The 16539-nt window shown below is 41.0% G+C and overlaps 1 protein-coding gene across 1 annotated transcript; it reads right to left on the bottom strand.

The window, feature by feature from the left end:
• Window positions 1–3235: 3235 nt before the first annotated feature.
• On the bottom strand, window positions 3236–10144 carry IFIT2 (interferon induced protein with tetratricopeptide repeats 2). The gene is made up of 2 exons (XM_036928812.2): window positions 9975–10144; window positions 3236–6241 (listed from the first exon to the last, which is right to left on the bottom strand). The coding sequence occupies exons 1-2, from the start codon at window positions 9977–9979 to the stop codon at window positions 4837–4839; spliced, it is 1410 nt and encodes a 469-aa protein (XP_036784707.2). The 5' UTR covers window positions 9980–10144; the 3' UTR covers window positions 3236–4836.
• Window positions 10145–16539: the final 6395 nt, after the last annotated feature.

Below are 16539 nucleotides of genomic sequence, written 5' to 3'. Positions count from 1 at the left end.
TACTGATCTGGTCAAAGCCTTCCTTTCCCTGAATGCAGAAGAGTTACATAATGAAGAGTTATTATCTATTACAGTAGCATTAAGCTGCCCATTTTCTTGCTTCTCTTGCTCAAATTCCTGCCTCAAGAAGTACTAGTGAATTAGTACAGTATTTGCAACAGTGGCATATGATGACATTAAATAACATCTTGCATATAAAGAAATTCATAGTACTCTTAAACTTGTACACATGTAGATTTAGACTTACACATTGAGTCCATTTTTCTTCTGTATTTGGACTCTTCCTTTGGGCCAATTTGCTCATGAATTTTCCTGGGTACGGGTATTTAGAAATAAAATCACATGGGACCAGATTTTCATACCTATACTGTGCTCAGAAAATAGAATACAGAATTTCTCCACACAGCTATTGCATGCAAAAGCAATGACAGTATTTAAAATGCTAGTAATAAAAAGGGTACAATACAATGAAAACAAACTTAGAGGTTAAAAATAGAAGTGACAAAAGAAAAACTTTCTTTATATGCATTTGAAACACGAGTTCTCATTCTTTCTTTAAGAGTATATTGAAATATAATTCACATACCATACAATTCACCCACTTAAAGTGTACAATTCAATAGCTTTCAGCATTTTACAGAGCTGTAAAGCCATCATCAATGGTTTTTTTTTTTTTAAAGCATTTTCATTACTCAAAATGAAATCCCCACACCTCTTTGCTGTCCCCTCCCAGTCCTCCCATCCACACCAGCCCTAGGTAACCACTAATCCACTTTCCATATATATATATATATATTTGCTTACTCTGGACACTGTATAAATAGAATCACACAATATGTGAGCTTTTGTGACTGGCTTCTTTCATTTAGCATAATGTTTTTAAGGTTGTATCTTGTCAGCAAGTACCTCATTTATGTGTATTGCCAAATAATATTCCACTGTATGGATATACCTTATTTAATATATCAATTTATCAGTTGATGGCTCTACTTTTGGGCTATTATGAATAAAGCTACTACGAACATTCATGTACATGCTTATATGAATATATGTTTTCATTTCTCTTGGGTATATACCTAGGTATGGAATTGCTGGGTTGTGTGGTAACTATGTTTAACCTTTTGAGGAACTGCCAAACCGTTTTCCACAGCTGCTGTACCTCCTTATATTATGTAGTCCATTTCCCTCCTTGCAACCTCCTAAGAAGGTGTAGATTACCAGCAATGATGCAGCTGCATTGTAAATCGTAAGAAAATTACGCATTAGTCAAACCAAGTCACTCCCTTCCCCAGAATAAATGATAGGAGAAGTGGTGGAGGAAGGAAGGAAACAGGAGCATATGGTGTGCAGTAGGGACCCACATTTCCCAGATTGGCATCCAGGGTTGACACTGCACATGGTAGGGATCCTAACAGTCTTACTTGTGTTTATCTTCAGAATTTTAACATGTCCATGCTTCCAATGGCGCTGGACACAGGTCGTGCCAGCCAATTGACAGGTGGGAAGAAAGGTGAAACTGAAGCATGACTCAAGCTCTGCTGCCCCCCAGGCACCGTGTTTGAGGTCTCTGGACAAATTCATCAAAAATGATGACTTTTTCACTGAGGATTCTGAGGCTGGGAAATAATCCTTACTGCTTGGAACACAGACAGGGATGAGGGAAAGTCCTCCCTCCTTCCTGGGCGGGCGCTCACACACTTGAGAACATCGTCGGCAGGGATAGCGCCCTCTCAGGGTGGCGGCCGCTGCGGGGAGTGCTGACACGCACTGAAGCAGCTTTGTGGCAGGGGCCACCGGTGGGCGTGGGCGCTGGAGCGACACAGACGGCAGGTGTGCTTAGAGAATTGCAAGAGATTTGCTCGTCAACACCTTGGAGACACCTACTGGGGGCTTGTTATTTACCTGGGTGAATTTGAGCGAGTCAGATGTCCTGCACTGAAAGATGTGGTTAAGAGCCAGGGAATTTCAGGAAACATGCGCTACATGCACAGTTTTCTTTATTGTTTTCCAGTAATTTCTGGTAGCTTTAAGTCCTTTACTGAATGTTGTGTGTAATATGTCATACATCTGTTCCTTACCCTTCCCACCTTTTTTCTTTCAGGGGCCTGTTGCAGCAAGAGTTTTGGTGGCATGATGCAAGGGCAGCTTATGTGCATGTGGTGTACCTTCTCCGCTGATGACCAGTGGTCCTCTCTCAAGGTCAGTGTGCTTCCCCTCTCACCTTCCCCTCTGAACACTCCTGGTTTTCCTCCCCGGGTGCCAGATCTTTTTATGAGTTACTCAGAGTAGCTCACCTGTTCCCTGAGATGTATGCTTGTCTAATTCAGTCCAGTAGAATAAGTTTGCCTTTTATAGCTGGTGTGAACTATATTTTTTCCATCAGAGGTTCTTGAAAAACAAGAGAGACTTCAGGGCTTTGCATTTTTTTTTTTATTTTGGTATCATTAATCTACAGTTACATGAAGGACATTATGTTTACTAGGCTCCTCCCTTCACCAAGTCCCCCCCACATCCCCGTTCACAGTCACTGTCCATCAACATAGTAAGATGCTGTAAAATCACTACTTGTCTTCTCTGTGTTGCACAGCCCTCCCTGTGACCCACCCCAACACTATACATGCTACAGGGCTTTGTATTTTAAAAGAAGAAATTTGTATTAAAAAAATGCTTTCTATTCTTTGCTTAATAGCAACAACTCTCCAATATGCTGTTTAGATTGCCTCCAAGTTGGGCCATAAAACAGAATCAGTGTCACTTCCTTATTTCTCCTGACAGAGTTCAGAAAGGAGAGAGAATGTGGATGGAACACAAGATGTCACCAATATTTAACAGAGAGTAGGGCAGCAGCCCCCCCCGACACTGTAACTGTAGGGGCCGGGTGTTTGTACATGCGGGTGCCTGGTGTGGGAGTCAGGCTGTAAGTGGAAGCCCTGGATTCTTAAGGAGGTGGGAAAAATATGTCCTATTCAATGGTTATGATGTTAGACCAGTCTGAGTTAAATGGATCCGGCTCATACCCAGCATAACTTGATTTTCAGAAGCTGAGTCTGGAAGACATAAGGTACACCAAAATTTCAGAAAAACCAGAATACCCCTTTTTGTTCCATCACATCTAAGTTATTTATTAATGTAATCTGTGACTTTTTTCAGAATCCGTGCTATGCCTACTGATGATCTCAAGCATACACTGTTTTTAATATAGAAAATAACATGAAAACTGTTGTTACAGTTGGAATTTTTGATTAAAAAAAACTTGAATTTTATATAATGTTTCAATTGCTTATGAACAATGTTAACAAAAACTGACTGAATATATTTGACATATAACTTTGTGCAGATTTAAGGTGTACAACGTGTTGGTTTGATACACTTACATATTGTGACTAGGATTGCCACTGCAGCAGTAGCGCTCTCTACCCATCATGTAATTATCATTTCCTTTTTTAGCAAGTTTGATTATAACACAGTATTGTGGTCTGTATTCACTATGCACTGTATTAGATCTCCAGGATTTATTTCTTTACTGGTTGCAAGCTTGCACCCTTAAACATTTCTGCGATTCTCCCATCTCCCAGGCCCCGGTAACTACTATTCAAGTTTTAATTCCCACAGGCAAATATTTTGCTTCCCAGACGTTGACCAGTGGTCTCATGCTGGGTCTGCTGACTGCTTTGGTTCATAAATACTGATGCCACAGGCCATTCAGGATCTACCTAGAAAATCCTAATCACCCCAAACATGCCATGAGTTTTGTGGTTCCCCTGAAGATTTTCATGGTTCACTGACGTTTTATATCACCTAACATATCTGAATGGGTGCGGGGAAGAGCTCCATTATTGAGGTCATTTCCCATGACCCTTCACTAGGTCCTTAGCCACCAAATGATTCCCCTGTTCTGCTACTTATCATGTTGAACCTGGCATTTTTTAAGAAAACATCTTCATCTTACAAAGAACTTTTCATAATAGTGGCTAAGAAAACAACATTTTCTCCCTATGATTACAGTCAGCAATGACAAACCAGCATTCCTCTCTCTCTCTTTCTCTCTTTTGGCCTACTCTTTCTGCACCCCTACATTTATTTTCCCATACAAGTTGTATAAAAATGTATTATTTTGCTCTCTAGAATATTGTACAGGATCCCCTTATTTATTCTTCACATGCTGTATTGCAGACTGCCTGACTCCATGGATTCTCCGACATATGTTCCTTCCAGATTTGACCTGCTGCTTTTATCAAACTGTGTTCCACCTCAGTTAATGGGACAACTGAACTCATGTTGTTTAGGACAGTCTAGACTGAGGACTGTCTGGGGAGAAAGGGGAGGGAGGCAGAAGTGAGAGAGAGGATACTCAGCCCTATCTAGGCTTTGGTTCCCCCACCTTTGGATAGATACAGCACCCTAGGGTCTATACAGGGCCAATCTTTATAGGACCTAAAATGACTCCAAGGAAAGAAAAACATTGCAAAAATAGACCATAATGTACAGATGGGAGGAATCTGGATGCTTTATATAAACATAGAAAAAAAACAACCCAAGGCATCACCCCACAGAAGGTAACTAAAAGAATGTCATGGTGCAAACTGCTCCCAAAAGGTCATTTGGGAAACAGCTCCTTTACCAAGCCCCAGGAAGTACCCCCCAAGTCTGGTCCATCTCTCAGAACTCCTCGAGCAAGTCAAGTGTTAACACTTGGCCCAGCAGAGTTACTCGATTACTGTAGCCAGTGTCTCAGTCCATGCCTGTGCCATACCAGTTGTTAAGTAAATACCAGCTTGGTGGAGGGGTTTCAGTGCCCTTCCAGCAGTATCCCTGTGGGCACCATACCCTGATTCCTCATTCCTCAGCTAAAGATGCTGAAGAGACGAGGCTTCCGAAGTCCAAAGCCTCCTCAGAGTTTTCTTCTGCTGACTGCGGTTCTCCATTCAGCTCCTGAAGAAACGCCAAAAGCTGCAAAGCTTTAGAATCTGCTCCATTTTTAGAAAGCCTGCTTTTGGCAATTTTCTGCAGCTTGCTTTTTATCTTTTCTTTCTCCTTTGATTCCTGGTTTATTTTCGCACCCTGTATAAAATGGTGGATGGCCTTGTCTTCACACTTCATTTGAAACAGCTGGAAGTTGCCATATCGCAGATGGAGCACTTGTTTGGCTACAGGAGTGAGCTCTCTGCTGAATTCTTTTTGGAAGTAATATTCTGCTTCTTCGTACTGATCTGCTAGCACATAGAGGCTGGCAAGATAGGAGCAGACACGGGGGAATTTTCCATTGTTCTCATCAGCTATCTTTAAGTGATCCACACTTTGTTTTATGAATTCCTGTAACTTCTCTCTTTTCCCATTTGTATCATTATCTTTTACGTCATATAGTGTTTGGAGGACTTTTGCCCTATAGGAGCACCCAGTATGGTAATGCAAGTAGGCATTGTGTGGCATGTAATCCAGAGCCTCTCTAAGCAGCTCTATAGCTTTGTCAAAGGCACCTTTGCTTTGATACAGCTTTGCTGCACCTCGAAGCACATCTGTTGCATTGGGGGCTTTCTCCAAAGCTTCTTCAACTAACCTCTCTCCTTCATCTTCTTCATTCAGCCTTTGAAGTTTCTGAGCCAGGAGGACTTTAACATACTGGTTGTTGGGATTCAGCCGAATGGCTTGTCTCAAAGTGTCAATGGGGTTCTGAGGCTCTGGCCGTTCATCTAGACGGTAGCTGGCGATCGCCAGTCCAGAGGAGAATTCTGGGTCACTGGGTTTCTCTTCCAGAGCCTTCTCAAAACACACCTTTGCCCTTTCATTTTGCCTTCTTCCACACTTTAACCGTGTCCACCCTTCTTCACAGTCAAGCTCAGGACACTCAATACTGTAAGGATTTGAAAACTTTTCACATACTTGTTTCACCTTGTCTACGTAAGTCTGAGCTTCTGAGTGTCTGCCCAGGTGGTAGTAGACCCAGGCATAGTTTCCCCAGGTGACCAGGCTTCTGACTTCTGCTTGGTCAGCATGCTCGCGCTGGATCCACTCTTCAGCTTGCCGTAAACATTCCAGGGCCGCCTCGTTTTGGCCTCTGAGATGTTTTACGTAGGCTAATATGTTACACATTGTGGCTTTGAATTCCCTGTTCTGAAACTCAATCTGGTTGCACACTCTGTCTTCAAAATCATCCAAGGATTTTTCTCCCGTTACCAAGTTCCAGGTGAAATGGCACTTCAGTTGCCTTAGGCTGCTCTCCAAGGGGCTCTTAGTGGTCTCACTGTGGGAGAAAAAAAGATGCACGCTTTGAGACATGGCACAGATTCACCTGGCAAGAAATGGGGAGCATGGCAAATGTGATTCTCCTCCTCCTAAATGGTGCTCGCTCTAATCAAAAAAGATTTCCTCTGTTTTCTTGGTATATTTCGATGTGTATGTTAAATGCATGGGGAAGTAGGAATTTGGGTGACCGTGGGCAGCAGAAGAATTAGGGAGAGGGGAAGTGGGCAGGTCTCTGAGCATGAATAAGGCAGCTTTTGTTAGAGAGCTGGCTCTCTGGTTTCTCCTTCTGAAGCATCTACAGAGGCTGCCAAATTTGTGGGAACTGATTTCAGCAGAGGTTTGTTTTTATGTAGTTTTTAGCAAGTAAGTTTATTTAATTGTCTTTGGTTCCTGCTCCTCATGTTACCTAGTATTTACTTTTGTATTTTGAACATTTTAGTTTCCTATTTCCTACTCTTCTATTCTTTTACTATTTTGCCATCCTGATTTTAATCTCATTATCCCTCTGAAATTCAAATCCATTTTATCTTCTATATTTGTAATTCTTTAGTTCTCCTTGATTGTCTTTTTTAATCTTGACTACTTTCTCTTTCCTGTCTAATTACTTGAGCTTTTCATCTAGCCTTAATCGCTTTTCTTTGTTGATCCAAACTTTTTAATCAAATCGGTTTTGTCTTGTCTCTTTATTATTTTTGACATTCCAGATTTATATACTTACTTGAACTTTTGCATTTTAACCATTTAAACCTTGTTTTCAACCAATTTAAAATTTTACTCAGTTCCCCTTCTTTTATATTATTCCACCACCTGTTAACTTTATTATTACATATGTCAGCCATGGCTTAAAGTTTGTTTTGGAATAAAATATAATCATTTCTCTCACCCCCCCACAACCCCTACCTCTACTTCTTCAACTGGCAGTGTCTGTTCTTAACTGCCTCATTGAGCTGATTATTAATAATTTTGCATTTTTTGCTTTAATTGTCTATTGAAAATTTATTTTTCCTTTCCTGTGGTTTGCTTTTGTAACAGAGGGTTAGAAGTTCTGCTACAGGAGGAGGCTCACAAGACAGCTAGCATCTTTTCTTATGGGAAACGTTCTCTCTCTCAGGGTGCCCTTGCAACTTGTCTGAAAGGACTTTCCATTCCCTTCAGTGTTTGTCTTCTAAATAAACAAATAATAAAACCAACCCAACAGAAACAGCAAACAAAAACTCTATCTGGAATAACTTTAGAGATGAGGTTAAAAATTATTAATTGCTCCAAACTGTTTCTCTATACTGCCTATGGCCTATGTATTGGAGTCCTTGAAATGTTGCTTCTTCTCACTTGAAAAAAAAAGGTGGGATTTTTTTTTCATGTCACATATTAGCCTTCTTTTCAGGAGCTGGCATTCTAAATATTATGGATTCTAACACAGACAACTAATAGATAACTGGGAAATCATGTAATGTGGCAAGGATTACTTTGGAAATACTTGTCCAAATGGAAAACTGTATTCCCCATTCACTTTCTATGCCCCCTCCCACACCTTCCCCCTCAAGGTGATTGGACCAGGGCTGGACACCCAACTCAAGTGGAAGCTGGAAATGGGATGAAGAGGGAGTGAAGGAGTTTGAGCCAGTTTTCATGTTAGGAAGAGCACTGTGCATGTTGGGGGGACCATATTCTGTAATATATGCTGCAGAATGACCCACATGCACATGGAGAAGACAGTCTGGGTCCCCCAAATTCCCCAATTCTAGTCTTGCTAGATTTGCTATAGTCTTGTGCCTGAGTCTTAGGAGACATTCCAGAAACTTTAAGTCACCTCCCACTCATTTCTGTTACTTGAAACAAATGGAGACTTGATTACCCCAAATGGAATAAACAAAGGAAAGAGGATAGGTGTTTCTGCCCATGGAAGGACCCTCTGTCCTTTCAAAGCCCTGGACAGATCTTAATGAAGGGCCAGGTTGTCTGAGTGTCTTGATGTAACATAGGGTGGAGGGGAGATCAGGAGAGTGCCTGAATTGGTATCTGGCATTGTAATGACAGCAGCCTCCCCTTGAAAAGTTCCTGTCCAATCTGGTCTATTTTCCTTCTCAGTGAGGTTACTGAGCACATCAGTTCTTTAGTTCCTTCCTAATTTTATACAAGAAACAGAAAGAGTGAATACAGTTGAAATTATCTCCAACACATAAAACATACAGGCAATGGGGCATTTGCAGGATAGACATTTAGTATATATGCTTATGTAAAATCCCTCTGAGCAGCCATTCCAAAGGCATCCAATTTCACTCTGTGATTGTGGGTTTTTATTTCCACTGGTAAATCAAATACTTGGTTCCTGGATTCAGGCTTGTGAGACATGCTCCTGATGCCTCTGGAAGTTCCAACTGTTTACACAACAGTTTCTTCCCCTGGTGCCCGTCTGGATCAAAGCCACAGAGACACTGTTCACCAGGCTCAGAACTCACGCAGTCACCACAGTGCCTTGGAGCAGTACCAGTACCACTGAGGAGCCTGCTAGAAATGCACATTCTTGGCCCTCTAACCCAGAACTACTAAATCACAGTCTGAAGTAGGGGGCTGAACCCATGAATCTGTCTTTAACAAGCACGGCAGGCGGTTCTCACACATGCTCAGGTTTGAGAACCACAGTTTTAAAGGGCAGTGGCTGGTGATAGTGCCTAAAGGATCCAAGGAAGGATATCAAAGCAAATCAGAATAGAGTTGGATTGGTCCATATTATTATGGGAGAGATTCTAAGAGAAGACCATGCTAAAATCTAAGAAGAAATTGAGCAATTTCTAAAGATTCTGAATTACTCTAGAAACAGACATCTGGAAATATCTAAAATCTTCCCCCTCCCCCTGCCGTCAGGTAGGAAAAAAAAAATCTCATTTCAAGAAGCAAGATCAGAAAACTTACAGAAGGAGGGCAATGTGTCCTCTAGGGAATAAGTGCTGGGGCTGGTGTCATGGATTCTGGAGCTTCCAGGACTAAGGTTTAAGCATCTAGTCCGACCACCCCACCCTCAAACTGGAGAAAACAGAAAGCTGCCTTCCTATCCCATGAGCTTCACTTCCTTTCCAGGGTAATCTGTGTTTCTAGTGTCTGAGAGGCTTTTAGATACAGGGACTGTTTTCTCCAAGCACTCCATTTCCAGTTCACACTTCAGATGGGAGGAGTCTAGCCAATCAGTAGCATTTGGGGGTAAAAAAATATTTCTGTTGAATGAATGAATACATTTTACCAGCTCTAATGTAAATCTGCGATGAATGAGCACATGAAAAGTAAAATCTACCTTAGCATGAAGTGGAGCTGCTACCCTGAGTACATTTTTATCAATATCTGCTCAAAAGAGATCTTTTGTTAAATAAGATATCTTATTAAAAGCCCCTCACTTGATCCTTTCAAATGAGAAACCAAAAAAAGACATAGTTTACAGGAACAATTCTCCCAGACCCATCCTTTAAATGAAGCACCTGCCCGGTTATTAAACATCTCTGTCCCTGCCTGCCCACCCCCCTCATCTGCACCTCAGCTCGGCAGCTTCCTCAGGACTAAACAAGCCGCAGGGGTAAGAAACAAAGACAACCTACAGAGAGATGCGTGGTAAAACTGTGAACAAACCCTAAAGCAAACCAATACAGCAACTTGCCCTTTAGGGACATGGCTGTTTAAGACTTGGATTCCACAAGACTGGTTAGACATTTTCCACCCCTGAGGCAAGGGAGAATCCTTACCTCATGATTGCTCTGCACGTAGTGGCTGTTCCGAAAGGCTGCAGTCCGGGCTACCGTGCTCTGCAGAAATCTTCCCCCTCTGCCTTGAACAAATGCTAAAGAGACCTATATATGGAAGCACCACGTGATTCATTCCTTTTCCTTGTTTCCCTGCAATTGATTTTAGGCAAGAAAAATTGAAACTAGAAAGTGAAATTGGCAGGGCTCTAAGAGGAATTGAATCTTGAGTAAGAGCCAAGCTGATTGGTTCCGCTCCCTCCACCCCACCCCCTGTGCTGTGAGTTTGAACTTCCTCTTGGTGAATTGCCTGGTTGTCCTAAATCCCGTGATCTCAAGGGAGCCCAGCTCAGAGAAGGATATGTTTACCAAACACCCTGCCTTATTTTTGCAGTGTTAACCCATCCTCACTTTGCTCACACTCATCACCAATATGACCATTGTAAGGAGCAGTGTTGAACCTGCACGAGGCAGGGGTTTCTGTCTGTTTCATTCACTGCTGTATCTCCAGTCCCTGCAGGAATAACCGGCACATGACAAGCATTCAAAAAATGGTTGTTAAGTGAATGAACACCTGATTAGAATTGTGAGCTCTGATATCAGTCCACCCAGATTTGAAACTAGGCTCCGTATATATACTGCAACACTGGAAATTGTTGAATGTCTCTGTGCTTTTGTTTGTTCTCCTGTGAAATGGGGATACTACTACCAACTCCAAGTGCTGGTGTGAGGGTCAAATGGGCTAATACATGAGATGTCCTTAGCTAATGCTTGGCACATAATAAGTAAATGTTAGTTTTTATTATAAGTAATAACTAAAATCATTAACCAAAGATCAGAAGGGAAACTTTTGATGTTTGCCTTTTCCAGAGCTTTAGTTCCTCTGACTTTCCATGGTCCATCATGACTACTAAGCTAAGCCAAACAACACCCAGCATCTCTACAGATTCTTGGCATCCCTGGGCTCCACAACATTGCAAATACCTGTGGGTCACCCTGGTGTTCAGCACCTGCACATGACAATTTGCAGCCAAGTGGTTTGTTATGATAGAGGAAGTGTGTTTTCTTTGCTTTTTCCTTATTCGTACTTTTAGTCACAAAGGGATTACAATACACATAGACCCAGAGAGGAAAAAGGTAATGGCACCAGATGTCTTTGAGGTCAGGAAATTACAAAGCACAGGTGAAACATATTCTCCCGTAAAACCAGGGTTGCTGAGGCAGGTTATTCAGTCTTGGAAAAAGCATCATTTATTATGGATTTTGCCATCTGGTGCAAAGTGGGAGCAGCAGCCTTGCTTCTTGACCATCCTCTGCCTTTTACCTTTTATTAGGCTACACAGCTAAGCCTATCCCATTTGGAAACCCTTACTTTTAGGTCTTACTCAAGAGTTACAGGTTCTAGTTTTATTGTGTATTTATAGAAATCTATGTTAAAGGAACATAACTAGGAACCGGGAATAGTGTGGATTTTGTTTTGTTTTTTAGAATTTGCGTTCAAGAAAACTATTGGATAGAAATGTTTGAATCTTATTAATGAAGGTAATGTTTGGGAGGAAGCAGAGAGAAAACACATGGTCACTGAGTTTCAAAGTGCCTAGAGGTACTGATTTACTCTTTAGAAATGTGTATGGGCAGTGCCTGTGTATAATGCTACCATAACAGAGATGCATCAGCTGATCTGGCAGCTGGGGTACTGTGAGAATACACAGAGTGATTACAAAACAGAAACTGGAAAGGAAAACCAACTCTTTGGGTAATGTTTCTATTTTCAGAAAAATGAAACTTAACTAGTGAGAGTTCTGATTACGCTGGTTGTTATAACTATTAATGTGTCTGTGTCCTAGAATACAAGCCTAGGACTGTCCTTGTCTTGTCTTGGCCTGGACTCAGGGAGAGTCCTTATTTGAGGGAGTCAGAATGAGAAAAGCCATCTTGAGTGGCTACATCAGCTCTGAGGTATAATGCACTAGTTCTCACACTGTCATCAACCACCAGAAATATCAGCATCACCTGAGAACCTGCTAGAAATGCAAATTCTCAGTCTCCATGCTAGACCAAGTGAATCAGAAATTCTAGGGGTGGGGCCAAGCAATCTCTGTTACTAAACTGTCCAGATTATTCTAATGAATGTTAAAGTCTGAGAATCACATCTTATATTGAATACAAGTGACAATGCTTTTAATTCCATAAAATAAAACTATAGTTTCTCTTGAGGTTAAAAAAAAAAACTGGCTCTCTTTCTTGTTCTGTATCTATGGAGAGAACATTTGACAAAAGCTTTGTCCACATAGTTGGTGGCTAGTTCAATGGTATTCACGCCTGCTAGAGGACTCCTCACATATCCTGATGGGTTCACATCATCTTCACAGTAGTCTAGGATTGTACTCATTCACAAGTACACTGTGTTTCAAAATCTCTTCCAAAGGAAACTGTAAATTTTTATATGATTAGTAAAATAGTTCTCTATTCTTTTCTGGTTTTTTTTTTTGGTATCATTAATATACACTTACACGAGGAACATTGTGGTTACTAGATTTCCCCCATTATCAAGTTCCCCACCACATGCCCCATTACAGTCACTGTCCATCAGCACAGTAAGATGCTATAGAGTCACTACTTGTCTTGTCTGTGCTATACTGCCTTCCCCGTGCCCCCTACCCCCACATTATGTGTACTAATCTAATGCCCCTTTTTCCTCTTATCCCTCCCTTCCCACCCATCCTCCCTAGTCCCTTTCCTCTTGGTAACTGTTAGTCCATTCTTGGGTTCTGGGAGTCTGCTGCTGTTTTGTTCCTTCAGTTTTTGCTTTGTTCTTATACTCCACATATGAGTGAAATCATTTGGTACTTGTCTTTCTCCACCTGTCTTATTTCACTGAGCATAATACCCTCTAGCTCCATCCATGTTGTTGCAAATGGTAGGATTTGTTCTCTTCTCATAACTGAATAATATTCCATTGTGTACCACATCTTCTTTATCCATTCATCTATTGATAGACACTTAGTTTGCTTCCATTTCTTGGCTATTATAAGTAGTGCTGTGATAAACATAGGGGTGCATATGTCTTTTTGAAACTGGGCTCCTGCATTCTTAGGGTAAATTCCTAGAAGTGGAATTCCTGGGTCAAATGACATTTCTATTTGAGTTTTTTGAGGAACCTCCATACTGCTTTCCACAATGGTTGAACTACTTTACATTCCCACCAGCAGTGTAGGAGGGTTCCCCTTTCTCCACATCCTCACCAACATTTGTAGTTTGTCTTTTGGATGGTGGCCATCCTAAATGGTGTGAGGTGATATCACTGTGGTTTTAATTTGCATCTCTCTGATGATTAGTGATGTGGAGTATCTTTTCATGTGCCTGTTGGCCATCTGAATTTCTTCTTTGGAGAAATGTCTGTTCAGATCCTCTGCCCATTTTTTAATAGAGTTATTTGCTTTTAGTTTGTTGAGGTGCGTGAGCTGTTTGTATATTTTGGATGTCAACCCCTTATTGGATATGTCACTTATGAATATATTCTCCCATACTGTAGGATGCCTTTTTGTTCTACTGATGGTGTCCTTTGCTTTACAGAAGCTTTTTAGTTTGATATAGTTCTACTTGTTCATTTTTGCTTTTGTTTCCCTTCCCCAGGGAGACATGTTCATGAAGAAGTTGCTTATGTTTATATTCATGAGAGTTTTGCCTATGTTTTCTTCTAAGAGTTTTATGGTTTCATGACTTACATTCAGGTCTTTGATCCATTTCAAATTTACTTTGTGTATGGAGTTAGACAGTAATCCAGTTTCATTCTCTTACATGTAGCTGTCTAGTTTTGCCAACACCAGCTGTTGAAGAGGCTGTCATTTCCCCACTGTATATCCATGGCTCCTTTATTGTATATTAATTGGCTATATATGCTTGGGTTAATATCTGGACTCTTTGTTCTGTTCCACTGGTCTATGGGTCTGTTCTTGTGCCAGTACCAAATTAATTGTCTTGACTTCTGTGGCTTCGTAGTAGAGCTTGAAGTTGGGAAACAAGATCCCTCTGGTTTATTTTTCCTTCTCAAGATTGCTTTGGCTATTCGGGGTCTTTTGTGGTTCCATATGTATTTTAGAACTATTTGTTCCAGTTCATTGAAGAATGCTGTTGGTATTTTGATAGGGATTGCATTGAATCTGTAGATTGCTTTAGGCAGGATGACCATTTTGACAATATTAATTCTTCCTACCCAAGAGCATGGGATAAATTTCCATTTATTAGTGCCCTCTTTAATTTCTCTTAAGAGTATCTTGTAGTTTTCAGGGTATAGGTCTTTTACTTCCTTGGTTAGGTTTATTCCTAGGTAGTTTATTCTTTTTGATGCAATTATGAATGGAATTATTTTTCTAATTTCTCTTTCTGTTAGTTCATCATTAGTGTATAGGAATGCAACAGATTTCTGTGTATTAATTTTGTATCCTGCAACTTTGCTGAATTCAGATATTAGTTCTAGTAGTTTTGGAGTGGATTCTTTAGGGTTTTTTATGTACAATATCATGTCACCTGCAAACAGTGACAGTTTGACTTCTTCCTTACCAATATTGATGCCTTTTATTTCTTTGTGTTGTCTGATTGCCGTGGCTGGGACCTGCAGTACTATGTTGAATAAAAGCATGGGCATCCTTGTCTTGTTCCCAATCTTAGGGGAAAAGCTTTCAGCTTTTCACTGTTAAGTATGATGTTGGCTGTGGGTTTGTCATATATGGCCTTATTATGTTGAGGTACTTGCCCTCTATACCCATTTTGTTAAGAGTTTTTTCATGAATGGCTGTTGAATTTTGTCAAATGCTTTTTCAGCATCTATTGAGATGATCATGTGATTTTTGTTCTTTTTGTTAATGTGGTATGTGATGTTGATTGATTTTTGAATATTGAATATTGAAAAGGATACCATCCTTGCATCCCTGGAATAAATCCCACTTGGTCATGATGGATGATCTTCTTGATGTATTTTTGAACTCAGTTTGCTAATATTTTGTTGAGTATTTTTGCATCTATATTCATCAGGGATATTGGTCTGTAATTTTCTTTTTTGTGGTATCTTTGTCTGGTATTGGTATTAGAGTGATGCTGGACTCATAGAATGAGTTTGGAAGTATTCCCCCCATGGGAAGGATACTTCTTACAAAATTAGAGAAGGGAAGGCACGCTGAGGGCACAGATTTAGGCAAGGTAAAGATTTGGTAGTGATAAATGAGGGTGGTTCTACAAGTTTGCTTCTTAGGGAAGATGCACAACAAAATGTTAGCAATACCTTTCATTAATTCTGTATGTTTCTCTTTCCTCCACCCCACACTTCTGTTTTTGAGCATGCATTTCTGAAAGGCAAGTAACATATGTGTCAAGTCCACGGCATCACTACTAGTTTACATTTGCCTTCCTTCTGCATGCTTCTCCACCAGCCATCACAGATGTTAGTGAGCAACACTGTTGTCTATACATGATAGGAGATTGTCCTGTCATCACAGGAGAGCAGCATCCTCAAGTATTTACTTCTGGGGCTTCCACACCACAGACATTTCATGTACTCAGGTCCACGGTTCTGTCAGTTGACCACTGTCTGCAACTCTCTTTTTAGGTTCTCCCTTCTCTTGCCCCTTCGGCCCTAGTGTGTGATTAGCCCCAGGGAACTATGTCATCTCTTATTATCTCTAAACCCAACCCACCTCCTTACTCAGCTTTCTTTAATTACTCAGCTTGGGGGTGGTACCAATTTCCCACTAGGAACCTGACTTGGAAAAAGAGAGGAAACCTTAGAAACCAGAACCCAGGGCCTCAAGTTTAACTGGCAGATGAAGTCAGGGCATTCTCTTTGTGGTCTTGGGTTTTATCTTTCTGAGTTTAGATTCCTCATATCTTTTGTAAGGATTAAATGAGATAACACAGAAAAAGTGCCTGCAACATTGCTTGGCATATAGGAAGCATCTGAAAATGCTATTAGTATTGTTATGATTCTGTGTAACAGCAACAACTTATATGAGTTAAGTGAGGCCATTTGCAGGGGTCACATTGTTTAATATTCACAGCAGCCACAGGAGATAGGTGGTCAGTATCCCCATTTACAAATGAGGAACTGAGAGAGCTAGTTTCTCAGCTCACATGGCAAGCAACACACTATCACACAGCAAGTACAGAGCTATGTCGATTAACCAAATGTATGATATGTCTGACTGCACTTGCTGATCCCTTAATTATTAAAACCACATGTGGTGTTTTGTGGTTAGTAGGAGTGAAAGAAGGTACTGTGGTTTGAATGGCTGTCTCCCCCTAAAACTCCTATGTTGAAAACCTAAAGGCCAGTGGGATGGTGTTAGTAGATGGGGCCTTTGGGTCATTAGGCAGAGTTCTAATGAATGGGATAAAAGTGCCCTTACAAAGGAGAACCCAGAGAGCTAGCTTGATCCTTGCACAATGTGAGAATTCAAGAAGTGTGCAGCCTGGAAAAGAGCCTTCACCTGGCCAGTGCTGGCACTCTGATATCAGACTGTGAGCCCGCAGAATCGTAAGAAACGAATTTGTTGTTTATAAGGTAACCAATCTG

The sequence above is a fragment of the Manis pentadactyla genome, chromosome 8 (assembly GCF_030020395.1).
Source record: "Manis pentadactyla isolate mManPen7 chromosome 8, mManPen7.hap1, whole genome shotgun sequence".
NCBI lineage: Eukaryota > Metazoa > Chordata > Mammalia > Pholidota > Manidae > Manis > Manis pentadactyla.
This window is presented reverse-complemented; position numbering and strand designations above follow the sequence as displayed.